Here is a 20,075-nt window from a genome sequence, read left to right as displayed (position 1 = left end):
AAAATCTTTAAAATATGCTCTTTATGAGGGGGGCAGGTCTGCACCCACCTCCTGCCAGCTCTTCTCACCCCTTAAATGGGGCGCCACCAACGCCAGGTGGTTTTAAAGAGCAGTTAACTTGGCACATCCCACATATTTTGGACTGCAGAGTCCATCACTCTCTCGTTGGTCATGCTGGAGAAGGATGCTGGCCGTCGTATTGCTTTATCTGGAATTAAGTCCTATTTGACTGACTTCCTGGTAGACACGAGTTAAGACTGCGCAGTGAAATATAAAACAAACCAAAACAGACAAGCAAACAAAAACTTTGAAATACTGCAAACTCCGAGACCGCTGGTTTTCCATGCAACCGACAGTCCAGACTTTAAAAGGTTAAGAAAAAGGAGGCCTCGGCTAAATCTGGGAGCAGCAAATTCAAAGGACAAAACCACAACCGGATATACACAGAATTGCTTGTCAGAAGCCCTCTTATAAAAAAATATACACAGGTAAAACAGCTTCGTGACCCCTTTTCTTGATCCCTGACTGGCTCACTCTGGATATTCAGTGGAAGGTGCATAATCAGGCCCATGAACGTCTGCAAGATCAGATAACTAGGCACACAATCACAGTGGGATTGGTCCTCTCTAAGAGACCATGAATTTAAATGACTCCACCAGTCCCCTCCCTTCCTTCCTAGCTGCCCTTCCATCCTGGCTGCCCTTCCTCCTTCTCCTTCCTTCCTAGCTGTCCTCCCTCCTTCCTTCCTTCCTTCCATACATCCTAGCTGCCCTTCCTTCTTCCTTCCTTCCTTCCAGCTTTCCTTCCTAGCTGTCCTCCTTCCTTCCTTCTTCCCTAGCTGCCCTCCCTCCCTTCCTTCCTTCTTTCCTAGCTATCCTCCCTCCTTCCTTCCTTCCTTCCTTCCTTCCTTCCTTCCAGCTTTCCTTCCTTGCTGTCCTTCTTCCTTCCTCCCTCCCTAACTGCCCTCCCTCCCTCTCTTCCTAGCTGTCCTCCCTCCTTTCTTCCTCCTTCTCCTTCCTTCCTAGCTATCCTCCCTCCCTCCTTCCTTCCTTCCTTCCTTCCTTCCTTCCTTCCTTCGTCTTCCTTTCTTCCAGCTTTCCTTCCTTGCTGTCCTCCTTCCTTCCTCCCTCCCTAACTGCCCTCCCTCCCTTCCTTCCTAGCTGTCCTCCCTCCTTTCTTCCTCCTCCTCCTTCCGTCCTAGCTATCCTCCTTCCTTCCTTCCTTCCTTCCTGTCTTCCTTTCTTCCAGCTTTCCTTCCTTCCTCCCTAACTGCCCTCCCTCCCTTCCTTCCTAGCTGTCCTCCCTCCTTTCTTCCTCCTCCTCCTTCCGTCCTAGCTATCCTCCTTCCTTCCTTCCTTCCTTCCTGTCTTCCTTTCTTCCAGCTTTCCTTCCTTCCTCCCTAGCTGCCCTCCCTCCCTCCCCTTCCCTTTTTATTTATATCTCCATGAATCTTTGACCTAGGCTGAGGCAATGAGTCATCTCTCTCTAGCTTTTATTCTATTTCCCCCAAAGAAGCGCCCAGCCTGGCCTTTGAGTCAACAACCTAGGGCTGTTCAAGCACCAGACAGAGAGACACTCTGCCCCCCCCCCCACCCCGGGACTCTCAGGAAGGTAAACCAACCCCAATTTTCCATGGCGCACAGGGACTTCCGGTCTGCGGTTTTTGCAAAAGGCATGCCGCGCATGGGAGCGTGCACCAAGGGCGGCCAACGAACCCGATGCAATTAGCTCTCCCACATGTATCCACGACCAGAGAGGTGCAGCCAAGGATGGGGTTGGTCATTCTGAATCATGGGTGAAAGCTGGCTCTCCTTCTGTAACCACGCTCTGAGTTTCTGTATTTTTATTTTATTTTTTTAAATCTGACTTCAAAACTGACTTCACCCTTCCCTTTCGGCTGCTGAATGGATGATTCACAACACGTTGTCAGTGAACCTTGTCAGAAGTTATACTGTTTATGAATGTTCCAGGACACACAAGCACCCTGGTCAGTTCCTGGGAAAAAAACTGGTACAGAACTAGGTCCAGATGTAAACCCACATGCATTTCTGCACACTATGTTGGCTGTAGAGTTATCATAACTTTGTGGGAGCTTAATGAGAAGATTAGTGGCTCAAATAAAAAACTGCATTCTCAAATTACGTTCTCTGGAAGCAGACCTGACCGTGTAACCAGATTCCCATGAGGATCGGACGCATCTTCCCACTGCATTAATTCAGGTGGAATATTAGTTAAAAAAAAAATCTGGGTGTTCCAGTACCCCACGGGCTGAAACTGTGGAGAATGGGTTACAGGGTCCAGTTCTCTTTGCAGATAAAGCTGGAAGGAAATCACCCGAAAATCTGGCCGCTTAGCAAAAATCAAGAAATTGTGAAATGATAAAAGTCAAATCCATCAATTTAGGGTTTATATGCAGATGATACCACTCTAATGGCAGAAAGTGAAGAGGAACTGAAGAGCCTCTTGATGCGGGTGAAGAAGGAGAGTGCAAAAGTTGGCTTGAAACTCAACATTGAGAAAACCAAAATCATGGCATCCGGCCCTCTCAATTCCTGGCAAATAGATGGGGAAGAAATGGAGGTAGTGACAGATTTTATCTTCCTGGGCTCCAAGATCACCACAGATGGGGACTGCAGCCAAGAAATTAAAAGACGCTTGCTCCTGGGGAGGAAAGCTATGGCAAATCTAGACAGCATACTAAAAAGCAGAGACATCACCCTGCCAACAAAGTGCGTATAGTCCAGGCCATGGTTTTCCCAGTTGCAATGTATGGCTGTGAAAGTTGGACCATAAGAAAGGCTGAGCGCAAAAGAATTGAGGCCTTTGAACGATGGTGCTGGAGAAGACTCCTGCGAGTCCCTTGGACTGCAAGGCGTTCAAACCGGTCAGTCCTAGAAGAGATCAACCCCGACTGCTCTTTAGAAGGCCAGATCCTGAAGTTGAAACTCAAGTCCTTTGGCCACCTAATGAGAAGGAAGGACTCCCTGGAGAAGGGCCTGATGCTGGGAAAGATGGAGGGCAAGAGAAGAAGGGGACGACAGAGAAGGAGGGGGCTGGATGGAGTCCCTGAAGCAGGAGGCGTGAGCTTCAAGGGACTCCAGAAGATGGTGGAGGACAGGAAGGCCTGGAGGAACATTGTCCATGGGGTCGCGATAGGTCGGACATGACTTAGCAACTAGCAACAACAACAACAACATGGTTTCCGGAAACAAATGTATGACTTTAGCAAATAAATGGTCTGGAATCAAACATTCAGTGAAGAGCTTGTGGGCTAGAGAGGCATGGGAAGACAAAGCACTACATGGCCAGTACATGAAAAAAATAGCTGGGAAAGCAGATAATAAGAAGACCTGGCAGTGGCTAAGAGCAGGAAAATTGAAGAAAGAGACCGAGGGACTAATTCTGGCTGCACAAGATCAAGCCTTAAGGACAAATGCATATAAAGTCAAAATTGAGAAGACAGCAACAGACAGTAAGTGCCGCCTATGCAAAGAAGCTGAAGAAACAGTGGATCACCTGGTAAGCTGTTGCAAGAAGATTGCACAGATTGACTATAAGCAGCGGCATGACAAAGTAGCAACAATGGTGCATTGGAAGATCTGCAAAAAATATCATTTGCCTGTAAACAAAAACTGGTGGGATCATAAAATAGAGAAAGTCATAGAAAATGATCAAATTAAACTGCTCTGGGACTTCAGAATTCAAACAGACAAGCACCTGCAACATAACACCCCAGACTTAACAACTGTCGATAAGAAAGACAAAAAAGTCTGGATAGTGGACATGGCAGTGCCTGGAGACAGCAGAATAGACGAGAAAGAGCTGGAGAAGATCACAAAATACAAAGACCTACAAATAGAAATAGAAAGACTGTGGCAAAAGCAAGCAAGGGTAGTACCAATAGTCATAGGCTCCTTGGGTGCAATCCCAAAACAACTGGAGCACCACTTGAACACAATTGGCATTGACAAATTCGCTATTAGTCAATTGCAAAAGGCGGTCTTATTAGGAACTGCTTCCATCCTGCGACGATATCTGTAATACCATCAAACATCCAAATCTGCCTATCCCAGGTCCTGGGTAAGGACTCGATAGGTAGACAAAATGCCAAATCCAGTCTGAACATCTGGCTGACTGTGCGATGATCCATAATAATAATAATAATAGTAATAATAAAGTTGGAAGGGACCTTGGAGGTCATCGAGTCCAACCCCCCACCGCTCAGGCAGGAAACCCCACACCATTTCAGACAAATGGCTGTCCAGTCTCTTCTTAAGAACTTCCAGTGTTGGAGCATTCACTGCTTCTAGAGACAGATTTACTTCACTGGATTACTAACTTATCAACCGCAGTGATTCATTTAACAACTGTGGCAAGAAAGGTTGTAAAATGGGGCAAAATTCACTTAACAAATGTCTTATATAACAACAGAAATTGTAGTCGTAAGTCTAGGACTTTTACCTGTACATTAGAAAATCAATTAAAAGCATTTAAAAAAAAGTTTTGAAACTGAAAAAGAAAAATGTTTCCAAAAAAATAAAAATAAGGGTCAGTACCACCAACATCCATTTGGAAGCAGCCAATAAAAATTCTGAACCATCCATTCATAATTACAAAACAGAACCACAGCTGTCTGAATTTATTAAAAGCTACTTAGAGGGAAAAAGTTTTGGAATGCATGAAAAAAACGATAAGAAAAAAAAGATTACTTCCTTTGATATCTATTCAAAGGAAACATTTAAAAAAAAATTTTTTTTTGCACAGTGCAAATAGGGCTGTCCGCTCAATTATGACACAAATGATCAAAGGGATGAATCAGCTCATGAGCAGCCTTGCAAAAATAACACAGCAGAACTGGGTTATAAATTGAAAGCAAGCCACCAAACTAAAAAATCAGAAGTCAACCTAGGAAAACGAAATTGGAAAATGAAATAAATCGATTTTAAAAAAAATATTCGCAATGTACAAAATTTAAAGCAAAAAAAATGTGAAAAATGTAAATGAGAAAAAAAGGAAGACAGCAAAATAATTGCAGAAGAATTATGGAAGAATTAAAGCAAAGAATCCTGGCCACTTCTAGCAAAATGGAATAATATGAAAGCAGAGCTGAGCAATTCCCAAAACAACAGGTACATTCAAACAAAGGAACACCTGTATTTTTCACAAAGCTTAATTGAAAACAGAAAATCAAGTGGAATCCCCAAAATAAGGAAGAAATGTTGGGATTTTGAAAAATAACGCGTGGGATAATCCCTCAAAAAAACACAACCCACCAGAATGATATGTCCACGTGAACATAACACAGAAAGGCACACAACATCTGAGGAAATAGTAAACATAGAAGCAAAAGGCAGAAATGCTAAAAGAACAAAATCAGACGGTGAAGAACTCAAGTTTCTTAGGAAAAAAAAAATAAACTTCATGGATTTCAGCTCAAATACCTATTCATTTGACGTTCCTGTTTTACAAATCCGTTTGAAAAGTGTTGCAAATAACGTCGAGAGAGGATTGGCTCACTACAGGCTGAGCATTTCTGATCACAAAAGACAAAAACACAACAAAGAGCTTTGGGGTTGAACGGCTGTGGTCTACTTTTCTTTTGGTGTGACGTTTTGCGGGCATCTTCAGAGGCTGAATGAGCTGTTTTGTGGTGTATCTTTTAACAGATGATGGACAACTGAAATGGGATGAACAGACTTGGGAATTTGAACAGGATAAGATGTCTAATGAAGAGAAGGACCGGGGGTGACAAGATGGCTATCTTCCAGTATCTCAGGGACTGCCCCAAAGAAGAGGGAGTCAAGCTCTTCTCCAAAGCGCCTGAAGGCAGGACAAGAAGCAACGGATGGAAACTCATCAAGGAGAGAAGCAACCTAGAACTAAGGAGAAACTTCCTGACAGTGAGAACAATCAAGTTCAGAAGCTGTGGGGTGCTCGACCATGGAGGTTTTAAAATGAGATTGGACAACCATTTGCCTGAAATGGTATATAGGTTTTCCTGTTTGAGGAGGAGGCTGGACTAGAAGACCTCCAAGGTCCCTTCCAGATTCTATTCTATTCTATTCTATTCTATTCTATTCTATTCTATTCTATTCTATTCTATAATTCTATTCTATTCTGTGTTTCTTCTATTCTATTCTATTCTATTCTATTCTATTCTATTCTATTCTATTCTATTCTTTGTTCTATTCTATTCTATTTTCTATTCTATTCTATGCTATCCTATCCTACTCTATTCCATATTTTCTATTCTATTCTATTCTATCCTATCCTATTCTGTAATTCTATTCTATTCTGTGTTTCTTCTATTCTATTCTATTCTATTTTATTCTGTAATTCTATTCTATTCTGTGTTTCTTCTATTCTATTCTATTCTATTCTATTCTATTCTATTCTATTCTGTGTTTCTTCTATTCTATTCTGTAATTCTATTCTATTCTATTCTGTGTTTCTTCTATTCTATTCTATTCTGTAATTCTATTCTATTCTGTGTTTCTTCTATTCTATTCTATTCTATTCTATTCTGTGTTTATTCTATTCTATTCTGTAATTCTATTCTATTCTATTCTGTGTTTCTTCTATTCTATTCTATTCTATTCTATTCTGTAATTCTATTCTATTCTATTCTGTAATTCTATTCTATTCTATTCTATTCTGTAATTCCTATTCTATTCTATTCTATTCTATTCTATTCTATTCTATTCTATTCTATTCTATTCTATTCTATTCTATTCTACTCTACTCTGCATTCTTGTCTACTGATGTGACTGGTCTACACAGAACACTCAGCAATTTTTGACCAATTTTCTGCCTACAACACTTAACCTGTTAACAAGAATCCTTGACAATAACATCTACAAACACCTGGTTTCAAATTCATTGTACTTTCAAGAGTAATGTTTGTAAAGCTTGGCAACTTTTAAGATGTGTGGACTTCATCTCCCCAAATTCTCCAGTCAATATTGTGGCTGGGGAATTCTGGGAGTCAAAGTCTACACATCTTAAAAGTGCCAAGTTTGAAAGACACTGGATTCGGAAAAATGGAATTTCAAACTTCCCAGCCCAATAGCTGATTGATAAAATAGTATTATTATGTATTATCCAATCAAGGACAAATGTTTTACATTTGTTCTGTATGGATAATAGTAAACTATGTGCAAAAGCAGGGGAAAAACGGTTACTTTTAGGTACAGTTAAAATCTTTAGTGGTGTCTGATGGATTTTGTTTTTCCCATACCATAAAAAAGCGTGCCAACCCAGTTGTAAATCATGTCCCTCCAAATACAGTAACCTTTTGTTTCTAAGAGTTATCCATTCTTTTACCCATGTTAATACAGATGCTTGATAATATAAGACCCACTCTGGCAAACCAAAACCTCCATTTTCCTTGGCTTCTTGTAACATTTCCATCTTGATTCTAGCTTTCTTTCCTTGCCAAATAAATTTCAAAATTAATGAATTTAAATCTTCAAAGAATTTTTTTCTCAAGCTTTATGGGTGTTATTTGGAATAAAAACAAGATTTATGGTAATAGATTCCTTTTCACTGTAGCAATGCTTCCTAATATCGACATTTGTAGCTTTTTCCATCTTTCCAAGCCCAGTCTTGGTTGATTCAATAATTTTGTATAATTATTGGAATTTAAACTGATCAAGTGTGCGACACTAGCAATCACAAAAAGAAAAAGCTGAACAGCGGATTTGAATTATGGATTGGCACAAAGCATTGACAATGGAGGGAAGTTGTAAGTATTTCGGTGTTTTAGAACTAAACAATATTTTGGATGCACCGGTGAAAAAAAAAGCCAGCATGGAATACGTTGCACAAGTTAGAAAAGTTTTTAAAAGGAAGTAGAACGATGATAATATAAGCAAAGCCATTAATAATCTGGCCTACGCTTACAATAGCCCACAGCAGGATTAATGATTCATAAAACACAAGACCACAAACTTATTTACACCCCAAAATTGACACAGATCATTTGTATCTATCAAGGGGAAACGGCGGTTGTGGTTTGTTGCAAGTGAAGTAACTGAGAATGAAATTTTATGTAAATTGGAACCAGATTTTCTGTTGCTAAGCAAGACAGTCGTTAACTGGTTTCTGCCCCATTTGACCACCTTTTTGCCCCAGTTTTTAAGCAAACCACTATGGTTGTTAAACGAATCACAATGCTCATTAAATGAATTCAGCTTCCCCTATTAAAACCTTGCTTGTCGGAAACCGCTGGAAAAATGATCAATGGGCGATCCAGTGATCCCAGGACCGTGCAACTGTCCCACATCCATGTTGGTTGCCAAGGGCCTGAATTTTGGTCGCGTGGCCGCCTGAGGCAAGTAAGTTGCTTTTTTCAAGGCTGTGTAACTCTGAATGGTCACTGAACGAATAGTTATAAGTTGAGGACTGCCTATACATGGAGGCAAACAAAGAGAGGATGCTAAGCAAAGCTGGCTGAGGAATTCTGGGAGTTGAAGTCCACAAGTCTTAAAGGGGCCACGTTTGAAGACCCCTGGTCTTGCAGGGAACCATTTTGAATGTGACAGAATCGAAGGTGTCATACAAAACCGCATAGCTACAAAAGTGAATGAAAAAATAAATAAAACACCCAGAATAATGGACCTCTGCATGGTCTACGGTGGAAAGAAATGGAAGGCAAAAGGCGAACAGGACTTAAATCTGGCAAGGGTTTTAGGCTGGAGCCACCAGGAAGGAAAGAGAAGGCTTAAACATTGGCTGTATAAAAAGTACTAGCAACAAATCACATAAAAAGGTTTCAAAAAGCGAAACCATGTAGACCACACACACCCAAAAAAAATATACGGTATATGAGAGTGTTCATTAGCTAAATCAGCATTATAAGACATGATTGTGCGGTTAAAATGATACGCCAAAATTTATACATGCTCCAGTATGTGTCATAACCTGGTTTATAGATGTAGAGGATATAATAATAATAAATAAATGATGATGATGATGATGACTGGACAGCCATTTGTCTGAAATGGTGTAGGGTTTCCTGCCTGAGCAGGGGGTTGGACTAGATGACCTCCAAGGTCCCTTCCAGATTCTATTCTATTCTATTCTCTATTCTGTTCTATTCACTATTCTGTTCTATTCTATTCTAATTCTCTATTCTGTTCTATTCTCTATTTTGTTCTATTCTATTCTATAGGGCAGGACTATGCTGACTCAGGAATTCTGGGAGTTGAAGTCCACGAGTCATAAAAGAGTCAAGGTTGCCTACCCCTGGTACAGGGTTTCCTGCCTGAGCAGAAGATTGGACTAGATGACCTCCAAGGTCCCTTCCAACATTATCATTATCATCATCAATAATAATAATAATAATGTACACCATTCTGAGTTGTACAAATAAAGGTGGGATCTACGTCTAACAAAAGCAGGTAAATAAAGGCTAGCTGAGTAAACTATTAAGAAGGGGAGGAAAAAACAACAACCCCTTATCCAACTTCTTTGTCTCCTTCAGAAACCTCAGCCAAGCCTGTTATCAAAGGTGGAAGCGAAGAAAAAAAAATGGTTCACCGGTAAGGAGCTTAGGAAATGCTTTTGCTTTTTTTTTTTTTTTTTTGCGGAAACCAAACAAACAGGGCCTATTTGCCAGCAGCTATTTTAAGGTTCGGATGGAAAGCAAGGTGTCATTTCCTCCAGATAGCAAGTGAATTAAAACATTAACAACAAAAGCATTTTGGTTTGCGTTATTTAAACACCAAATCGAAGGACCAGTGGAAAAGTCACTCAACTGGAAGGACTGTCTCCTGTTTCTTACTCAGTGAATATTGAGCAAATACCTCTTGCAGCCTGAAGAGATAAGGAATTAGAGGAGAGGTCCCCAACCTTGGCCACTTTAAGACTTGTGGACTTCAACTCCCAGAATTCCTCAGCCAGCTTTGCAACCTTGGCCACTTTAAGACTTGTGGACTTCAACTCCCAGAATTCCTCAGCCAGCTTTGCAACCTTGGCCACTTTAAGACTTGTGGACTTCAACTCCCAGAATTCCTCAGCCAGCTTTGCAACCTTGCAACTTTAAGACTTGTGGACTTCAACTCCCAGAATTCCTCAGCCAGCTTTGCAACCTTGGCCACTTTAAGATTTGTGGACTTCAACTCCCAGAATTCCTCAGCCAGCTTTGCAACCTGGCAACTTTAAGACTTGTGGACTTCAACTCCCAGAATTCCTCAGCCAGCTTTGCTTTGCTGAGGAATTCTGGGAGTTCAAGTCCACAAGTCTTAAAGGGGCCAAGGTTGAGGACCCCTTAATTAGAGAGTTGAGCTTACGCAATGACTTACAACAGTTCATTTAGTGACCGTTCGAAGTTACAACGGCACTGAAAAAAGTGATTTATGACCATTTTTCACACTTACGACCGTTGTAGCCTCCCCCATGGCCAGGTGATCAAAATCTGGATGTTATTTGTAGAAATATTACAAAAATGTCTCCGTTCAATGGCTATTTACTAAAATTACTAAGAAATGTACTAATCTCATATTATCAGAAGAAGAGAAAATCAATCAAGGAAAGCTATTATGTGGAATACGGAACTACAGAAATTCATTGTTATTGATGATTTGTAAATATAAACCCAGACAACCCGCTGTTTACCAAATATTAATGATGGTTATGTTAAAAACAAAATAAAAAAATATATTTTAAAAAAAAATTCGGATGTTTGGCAACTGGCATGTATTTATGACGATTGCAGTGCCCCAGGATCATGTGATCACTTTTTGCGACTTTCCGACAAGCAATGGGGAAGGCAGATTTACTTAACCACCGCAGTGATTCATTTAACGACCGTGGTATGAAAGGTTGTAAAATGGGACAAAATTCATTTAACAACTGTCTTGCTTAGCAATGGAAATGTTGGGCTCCATTATAGTCATCATCATCATAACAACAACAACAATAATAAAGTTGGAAGGGACCTTGGATGTCATCTAGTCCAACCCCCTGCTCAGGCAGGAAACCCTATACCATTTCCGACAAATGGCTGTCCAGTTTCTTCTTAAAAACTTCCAGTGTTGGAGCATTCACCGCTTCTGGAGGCAGGTGGTTCCACTGATTAATTAGAATAGAATAGAATAGAGCTGGAAGGGACCTTGGAGGTCATCTAGTCCAACCCCCTGCTCAGGCAGGAAACCCTGTACCATTTCGGACAAATGGCCATCCAGTCTCTTCTTAAAAACTTCCAGGGTTGGAGCATTCACCGCTTCTTGTGGCAGGTTGTTCCGCTGGTTAATTGTTCTCACTGTCATAAGTTGGGGACTACTTTGGACTCCACTCTTCCTCTACTGCAGGCCCATACAACCTGACGCCTGGAGGCTTCTTCTAATCTCTTACAACCTGTGGTACAACCTGCAAACCTTGACCAAAAGTCACGACAGGTAACCCTTGGCTTACGGCCAAACCTGGCAGCAAAATTTACTTTATTAAGCAAAGTAGTTGTTGACTGAGCCACACCCAATTTTACAATTTTTTTTTTTCTCCCACGGTCGTTAACCTTTCCCCGACGACTTTGCTGGTCAGAGACCACCTGGGAAGGTCCCAAATGGTGATCGCGCAACCCAAGATGTTGCCACTGTTGTACAAATCCACGCTGGCTGCCGAGAGCCCAGATTTTGCTGTTGTGGGAACGCTGCGACCACCACGAATGCAAGGACCGGTCGTAAGTCAGTTTATTTTTTACTGCTGTTGTAACTCTGAACGGTGGCTAAAGGGATGGTGGTCAGTAAGAGCTGTAGCTGTTTTTCTCCTGATCTTTCTCAGTTTTGGGAAGGTGAGTCCCGGGACGCTGTCAAAGACCAAATGTTGCTTGGAAAAGTCTTACAAGGACTTACTGATGCTATTCAGGATCTCCTCTCTGTAGGCGTAGCAGAAGGCGGGGGTGGAATTAAAAGAGGGATAAGCCTAGAATCCCTACATAGTCACAAATTCCGCTGACCCTTATCTAAATCCAAGCAAGGGCTAACCTTAAGTTAAGAAGATAATAAACAATAAATAATAATAATAATAATATAATAAACTGATAATAAATCAGTTTAATTGGACCTTCTCATAGCCACAAATTCCGTTGACCCTTATCTAAATTGGGTATGTCTAGTCTAATGAAGAGAAGGATGAGGGGGGACATGATAGCAGTGCTCCAATATCTCAGGGGCTGCCATAAAGAAGAGGGAGTCAAGCTATTCTCCAAAGCGCCTGAAGGCAGGAGAAGAAGCAATGGATGGAAACTCATCAAGGAGAGAAGCAACCTGGAACTAAGGAGAAACTTCCTGACAGTTAGAACAATTAACCAGTGGAACTCCTTGCCTCCAGAAGCGGTGAATGCTCCAACACTGGAGGTTTTTAAGAAGAGACTGGACAGCCATTTGTCTGAAATGGAATAAGGTTTCCTGCCTGAGCAGGGGGTTGAACTCGATGACCTCCAAGGTCCCTTCCAACATTATTATTGTTGTTATTATTAATCAAGGAGAGAAGCAACCTGGAACTAAGGAGAAACTTCCGGACAGTTAGAACAATTAACCAGTGGAACAACCTGCCTCCAGAAGCTGTGAATGCTCCAACACTGGAAGTCCTTAAGAAGAGACTGGACAGCCATTGGTCTGAGGTTTCCTGCCTGAGCAGGGGGTTGGACTAGATGACCTCCAAGGTGCCTTCCAACTTTATTATTATTATTATTATTATTGTTGTTGTTGTTGTTGTTGTCGTTGTTGTTAAATCCAAGCAAGAGCTAACCTTAAGTTAAGAAGATATAATAATAATAATAGTAGTAAAGTTGGAAGGGACCTTGGAGGTCATTTAATCCAACCCCCTGCTCGGGCAGGAAACCCTACACCATTTCGGACAAATAGCTGTCCAGTCTCTTCTTAAGATAATAAATAATAAATAATAATAATATAATAAACTGATAATAAATCAGTTTAATTGGACCTTCTCATAGCCACAAATTCCCCTGACCCTTATCCAAATCCAAGCAAGGGCTAACCTTAAGTTAAAAGGATAATAAATAACAATAATATAATAAACTGATATTAAATCAGTTCAACTGGACCTTCTTCTCATGTCTGGACCCATGTTCCACACCTCACAGTTCCCAAGTAGGCTGCTTGCTTTGAGGTTGGGGAAGGACGCAGCTCAAGACTTGAGGACACAACACGTCAGAAAAGGACTCACCTCTCTTTTCCACGTGCCCCTCGCTGGAGGGCAGTAGGGCCACCCCTACGCCCTGCCGGGAGCGAATTGTGAGGGCAACTGCCACAGGCCTCTCACAACATGGCACCCTCACAACATGCCTTCACCGTGATGCAGGCACACAGCAGACACAATTTCAGAGAGAGGCGAACTTTGCAAGCTCTGATTCACTGCCTATCCTGGCTCACCACCGCAAGCAACTTTTGCTTTGCAACCAAGAGTAGGACGAGTCCTGCAAAATCTCAAACTGGCACTGGAGTTTCCATCTCTTGAGGTGGACGATAAGGAGAACCAGGACTTTTGGGGAGAAGAGGGAGCGTGGAGGAATTACTGACAGAAAATCAGGATGCAAAACTCTTTCCCTTACCTCCGGTCGTTTCTCTTCCTCCTGAACAGTTTTTTGGTGTGTGCAATTTCTGCTTCGTGTGGCAATGGCTGACCACCCTGGGATAAAATGGGGGGGGGGGGAGAAAGGTGGTTGTAAGTTCAATGAGAAGAACCAGAGAATATTCACAATTATGGCAAGGAGCAGGAGGTGACTATCCCTGGCCTTCCAGGGTTCAGGCAAACCGCTCGTTTTAATTTTTTCCTAAGAGTTTCTAGAGCAGTGTTTCTCAACCTTGACAATTTTAAGGCATGTGGACTTCAACTCCCAGAATTCCACAGCCAGCATTGCTGGCTGTGGAATTCTGGGAGTTGAAGTCCACATGCCTTAAAATTGTCAAGGTTGAGAAACAATGCTCTAGAGCAAAATAAGCTTATGATGGTTACAGGCAGAATCACCCGCTGTTCATACAATCAAGCGCAGTGTGAAAAAAAGCTATTGCTTCAAAGCTTTAAGGACCCAGCATATCATGCGGTGGGAGTCAAGCTATTCTCCAAAGCAGCTGAAGGCAGGAGAAGAAGCAACAGATGGAAACTCATCAAGGAGAGAAGCAACCTGGAACTAAGGAGAAACTTCCTGACAGGGAGAACAATTAACCAGTGGAACCACCTGCCTCCAGAAGTTGTGAATGCTCCAACACTGGAGGTTTTTAAGGAGAGACTGAACAGCCCTTTGTCTGAAACGGTATAGGGCAGGGGTAGGCAACCTTGGCTCTTTTAGGACTGGTGGACTTCAACTCCCAGAATTCCCGAGCCAGCCTGGCTCAGCTTGGAAATCTCTCTCTTTCCCCTCAGCATGGCTGGCTCAGGAATTCTGGGAGTTGAAGTCCACCAGTCATAAAAGAGCCAAGGTGCCCTATCCCTGGTATAGGGTTTCCTGCCTGAGCAGGGGGTTGGACTAGATGACCTCCAAGGTCCCTTCCAACATCATCATCATCATCATCGTTGTTGTTATTATTATTATTATGGATCATCGCACAGTCAGCCAGATGTTCAGGCTGGATTTGGCATTTTGTCTACCTATCGAGTCCTTACCCAGGACCTGGGATAGGCAGATGAGAATGTTTGATGGTATTACAGATATCGTCGCAGGATGGAAGCAGTTCCTTGTAAGGCCACCTTTTGCAATTGACTAATAGCGAATTTGTCAATGCCAATGGTGTTCAAGTGGTGCTCCAGCTGTTTTGGGATTATTATTATTAGTATTAGTAGTATTATAAATGTAATGCATCCATGGCCCTTGCAAAGTATTCTGGGAATTGAAGTCCAAAGGAACTTAGATTGTGGATGTCTGGATTAGCCTTTTCAAACTCTGCTATTCATCCCAAACTACTGTGATAGGGAAATGCCTTCCATCTGCGGACAGTATCCCTAGGTGTCAATTTTCCCAGGTAGACCAAAACAGGAAACTTAATCAGATGAGTTAATTCTCCTTTACGTAAGGCTAATTAACAGAATCTTGCAAATCTGAAAGTACAGATCTCTTTTTTTTACAAAGCCTGATAAGTTAGGGAGAATCCTTTCTCAAACTGCATCAAGTCTGATCAGATGGCAGGAGATATCTTTTACATTTCTGTAGACTGGCAGAAGCATCTGGAGAGTCCCTTTGAGAACAAAATGTAGGACCAACAGGTAGTAGTAGTAGTAGTAGTAGTAGTAGTAGTAGTAGTAGTAGTAGTAATAATAATAATAATAATAATGTTGGAAGGGACCTTGGAGGTCATCTAGTCCAACCCCCTGCTCGGGCAGGAAACCCTACACCATTTCGGACAAATGGCTGTCCAGTCTCTTCTTAAAAACCTCCAGTGTTGGAGCATTCACCGCTTCTGGAGGCAGGTTGTTCCACTGGTTAATTGTTCTCCCTGTCAGGAAGTTTCTCCTTAGTTCCAGGTTGCTTCTCTCCTTGATGAGTTTCCATCCGTTGCTTCTTGTCCTGCCTTCAGGCGCTTTGGAGACGAGCTTGACTGCCTCTTCTTTGGGGCAGCCCCTGAGATACTGGAACACTACTATCATGTCCCCCCTTGTCCTTCTCTTCATTAAACTAGACATACCCAATTCCAGCAGCCTTTTCTTATATGCTTTAACCTCCAGTCCCCTGATCATCTTTGTTGCTCTTCTCTGTACCCTTTCCAGAGTCTCAACATCTTTTTTACATCGTGGTGACCAAAACTGGATGCAGGATTCCAAGTGTGGCCTTATCAAGGCCTTGTAAAGTGGTATTAACACTTCAGGTGATCTTGATTCTCTCCCTCTGTTAATGCAGCCCAGCACTGTGTTGGCCTTTTTGGCAGCTGCAGCACACGGCTGGCTCCTATTTAGGTGATTGTCCACTAGGACTCCGAGGTCCCTCTCACAGTTGCTACTATTGAGCCAGGTACCCCCTATACTATACCTGTGCATTTGGTTTTTCTCGCCTAAATGTAGAACCTTGCTTTTTTCACCACTGAATTTCATTTTGTTAGATAGCGCCCAGTGTTCAAGTCTGTCCAGTTGTGTTGTTTTTTTTTCCAACTGACCTTTTATCAGCATAATACAGTTCTGATTGCCTTAGAGGCAATCTGAACGTTACACGAGATATTTTAAGATGGTTTAATCCTGTAACAGACTGAGCACAATTGAACCCCGATATTGAATTCCATGAACTTATTGACTTAGTATACTTCTGTGCTGCATTCCAGTGTTAAATGTCTTGGTGAGAGGCACATAATTGGAATAAGATAATAGTAATAGTAGTAGTAAAGTTGGAAGGGACCTTGGAGGTCATCTAGTCCAACCCCCTGCTCAGGCAGGAAACCCTACACCATTTCGGATAAATGGCTGTCCAGTCTCTTCTTAAAAACTTCCAGTGTTGGAACATTTACTGCTTCTGGAGGCAGGTTGTTCCACTGATTAATTGTTCTCACTGTCAGGAAGTTTCTCCTTAGTTCTAGGTTGAAAGGCAACTAGGTAAAAAGGCAAGGGAACGACTTACAATAAATCAAAGCGTTCAATATAAAACGAAAGTGAAATTTGGATTTTTAAAAGACGAGGGTGGGACGGAAAAACATTCATGAGCACCATTCACACAACTGTGGCCTGGGTTAGCCAGTATCTTCAGCAGCAAGACTTAATTTTAAAAGCCTCTCTCCGATAGCGTTTCAGAAATTGGAGCCATTCCTGCAGAGGATGTTTGCTTGCAATTAATGCAAATGACAATTTGCAAGAGGCCTACAAGTCTGGAGCCCCTCAGAATGGCTGTCTACTTTGGCTCGCTCATAAGGGCCATCCCAAGCGGAGATACCAACTCCACGCTAGCTGCTCTTCGTGAAGAATAAATCCCTCTTGTCCAAACTGCGTGCCTGGCTGAGGAATTCTGGGAGTTGAAGTCCACAAGTCATCAAAGGGCCAAGTTGGAAGACTCCTGATCTAGACCAGTGTTTCTCAACCTTGACAATTTTAAGGCATGTGGACTTCAACTCCCAGAATTCCACAGCCAGCATTGCTGGCTGTGGAATTCTGGGAGTTGAAGTCCACATGCCTTAAAATTGTCAAGGTTGAGAAACACTGATCTAGACCAATGTTTTTGAAACTTGACCACTTCAACAGGGCCCGGACTTCAACTCCCAGAATTCCTCAGCTGGGGAACTCCACACTATTTAAGCTCGCCAAGTTTGGAAAACGGTGGTTTGGGGTTTTTTTTTTTTTTGACTGCATCCTGTGGATGCCCCTGCATGACCTACCTCAACGGAAACCCCAACAGGACACGGATTCAGCGTTTGCTCTCAGATGCAAGGAAATGGATTTTTTCCGGGAGCCACGTTGATAAAAGGATCTCACCACTTTGTGAGGCTGTGTGTGTGTGTTTGTGTGTGTATTAATGTGTGGGCCATCTGCGTGGGAGAAGATCTATTCAGCACCTGAGCACCAAGGTTTCCCTGGAAACAAGGCTGTGAGGATCATGGTTAAGTCCAAACCGAAGCTATTTTTTACTCCTGCTTTTGCAACTGGAGGCAGCTGCAGTAGTATTTGGAGATGTTTATTATCTTTCGTAGCCATGGCTTGCTCAAACAATCCTAGATAACTTGGGGGGGAAGGGCAACGTGGTAATCTCCCTCTGACTCGTCCAGCCCTGCACGGTAATCCACATCAGGAAATGGACTCTGCTAGAAACACAGTACTAGCCCTCTACTGATATCCCAAAATGATTTTTTAAGAGGCCACTGGATTTCCTTGTTTTTCTTTGAAGACATTTCACTTCTCCTCCAAGAAGCTTCTTCAGCTCTGACCGAGCAACGTGGTACATGGAGTACATTGCAGTCAGCCATGTGCAGATCTGTACATTTGGGCAACGAAACAACCACTTCATAAACATCTGGCACAGCATAGGAGAACAAGCCCATAAGGACAAGAGTCAGCTGTCCATCTGCATTTAAAGGACAAAGGCCGCTCTTTGGAAGACAGCAAAGTCCACATATTGGACAGAGAGGACCACCGGTTTGAAAGGGGGCTCCAAGAAGCCATCTAGGTCAGTGTTTCCCAAACTTGACAATTTTAAGGCATGTGGACTTCAACTCCCAGAATTCCACAGCCAGCGTTGCTGGCTGTGGAATTCTGGGAGTTGAAGTTCACATGCCTTAAAATTGTCAAGTTTGGGAAACACTGATCTAGGGCAACACTGAACAGCCCTCCCTCAACAGAGGGGGAGGGATAGGACATCATCCATCTCCAGTCTACAACACGGTCCTTTCAGCAGTTCCAAGAAGGCTCCACGTCCATTTGCACCACTCAGGTGACCCTGAGGACACAGATAAACCTCCAAGTGGCCTCAATGACTCTCCAAAAGGATGCAAATGACCAGCTGTCTGCAAGGAGTATAAATCTTTCCATTTCTCACTATCCAGTCAGAGCTGAAGAAGCTTCTTGGATAAAAACAGAAAAGTCCAGTTGCCTCGTGAAAAAGCATGTTTGGGATAACGATGACCTGGACGACTGAGAATCTACATGGACACTCTATTGATGGAGGCCAGGGGTCTCCAAACGTACCAACTATGAGACTTTGTAGACTTCAACTCCCAGAATTCCCCAGCCAGCATGCCTGGAAGTCCACACATCTTAAAGTGACCACATTTGGAGACCCCTTGCCTATAGCAACAGAGTGCTAGGAAACCTTGTCTGGCTGAGAAATTCTGGGCGCTGAAGTCCACAAGTCTTAAAGTGGCCAAGGTTGAGGACCCGTGCTCTAGGCCAGGGCTTTTCAACCTTTTCACCCGTTGTACCACTTTTAGGATATGGCAATATCTGAGGACCACCAGTCGCCTAGCAAGGTGACCAAAAAAATAAAAGAAGGAAAAAAGCGATAAAGTACAGGTAGTCCTCAACCTACAACAGTTCGCTTAGTGACTGTTCAAAGTTACAATGGCACTGAAAAAAGTGCCCCCCAAGCCACAGCTGAGCAAGACACCTGCCTGCCCGCCCAGCAGTGCTCTTCCTCCTGTCCGAGGTTTTCATTGTTGTGAGCGTTTCTGTTGAGGATTGGCAGCGGGGGTGGGGGTGGGGTGTTTGGTTTTTATCCCCCCCCCCGTCTGCTGGATGGTTGCAGCAGGTTTTGGCCACTTCACATGACCCTGGGACACTGTGACCGTCATAAATATGAATCGGTTGCCAAGCCTCTGAATGTAAATCACAAGACCCTGGAGAGGCTGCAACATTCCAGCTGATCGGTGCTTCTTCTGGGCTCAGCAGAAGTGTCAGGATCAGCGCCGAGCTCCAGCTGGAGTCTGGTGCTGATCCTGGCGCTTCCGCTGAGCCCTGACAGCCCTGCAGCTCCAGCCGTCTCTCACTCAGGCTTGTGCATTCCCCTCCCCTGCTACCACTTTTCTAGGATGGCTGCGTACCCCCTGCCAGGTGCCAATGTACCACAGGTGGTACCTGTACCACTGGTTGAAATCTCTGCTCTAGGCAATAACAGGATTTTCTCTCCCTCTAAAATCCTAGGGCAGGGGTAGGCAACCTCGGCTCTTTTATGTCTGGTGGACTTCAACTCCCAGAATTCCTGAGCCAGCATGGCTCATCTTGGAAATCTCTCTTTCCCCTCAGCATGGCTGGCTCAGGAATTCTGGGAGTTGGAGTCCACGCGTCATAAAAGAGCCAAGGTTGCCTACCCCTGGTCTAGATAGTCACTTGTCTGAGACAGTGTAGGTTCTGTTGCTTAAGCGGGGGGCTGGACTAGAAGACCTCCAAGGTCCCTTCCAGCTCTATTCTATCAACTCTGATTAGTGAACATGAGAATGACCTGCCGCCTACAAAGCAGGCCGCGCTTCTGCTTCCCTTATCCAAGACCAGGCGCCAGGTAGACCTCTCTCCCACCCACAGGCTCCACGTAAAACAGCCGCGTTGCCGCTTTCGGAAGAGCCCAAAAATAACTCACAAAAGCAAAATCCTCTTTTGTTGGGAGAATCAAACCGGTCGATGCGAAAATCAGTTACGATCTGATCTAGGAAATCCAA

The 20,075-nt window shown here is 43.2% G+C and overlaps 1 protein-coding gene across 5 annotated transcripts in view; it reads right to left on the bottom strand.

Moving 5' to 3' along the window:
• Positions 1–20,075, bottom strand: part of CTIF (cap binding complex dependent translation initiation factor) — a 155,017-nt gene that overhangs the window by 61,351 nt on the left and 73,591 nt on the right. For all 5 annotated transcript variants that reach the window (XM_039318479.1, XM_039318477.1, XM_039318476.1 and 2 more), the window contains one exon: positions 13,574–13,650. In XM_039318479.1, coding sequence (XP_039174413.1) covers positions 13,574–13,650 — 77 coding nt within the window. The remainder of the gene's footprint in view (positions 1–13,573; positions 13,651–20,075) is intronic.

The sequence above is a fragment of the Crotalus tigris genome, unplaced genomic scaffold, assembly GCF_016545835.1.
Source record: "Crotalus tigris isolate CLP2741 ecotype Arizona unplaced genomic scaffold, ASM1654583v1 scf7180000021379.394396, whole genome shotgun sequence".
NCBI lineage: Eukaryota > Metazoa > Chordata > Lepidosauria > Squamata > Viperidae > Crotalus > Crotalus tigris.
This window is presented reverse-complemented; position numbering and strand designations above follow the sequence as displayed.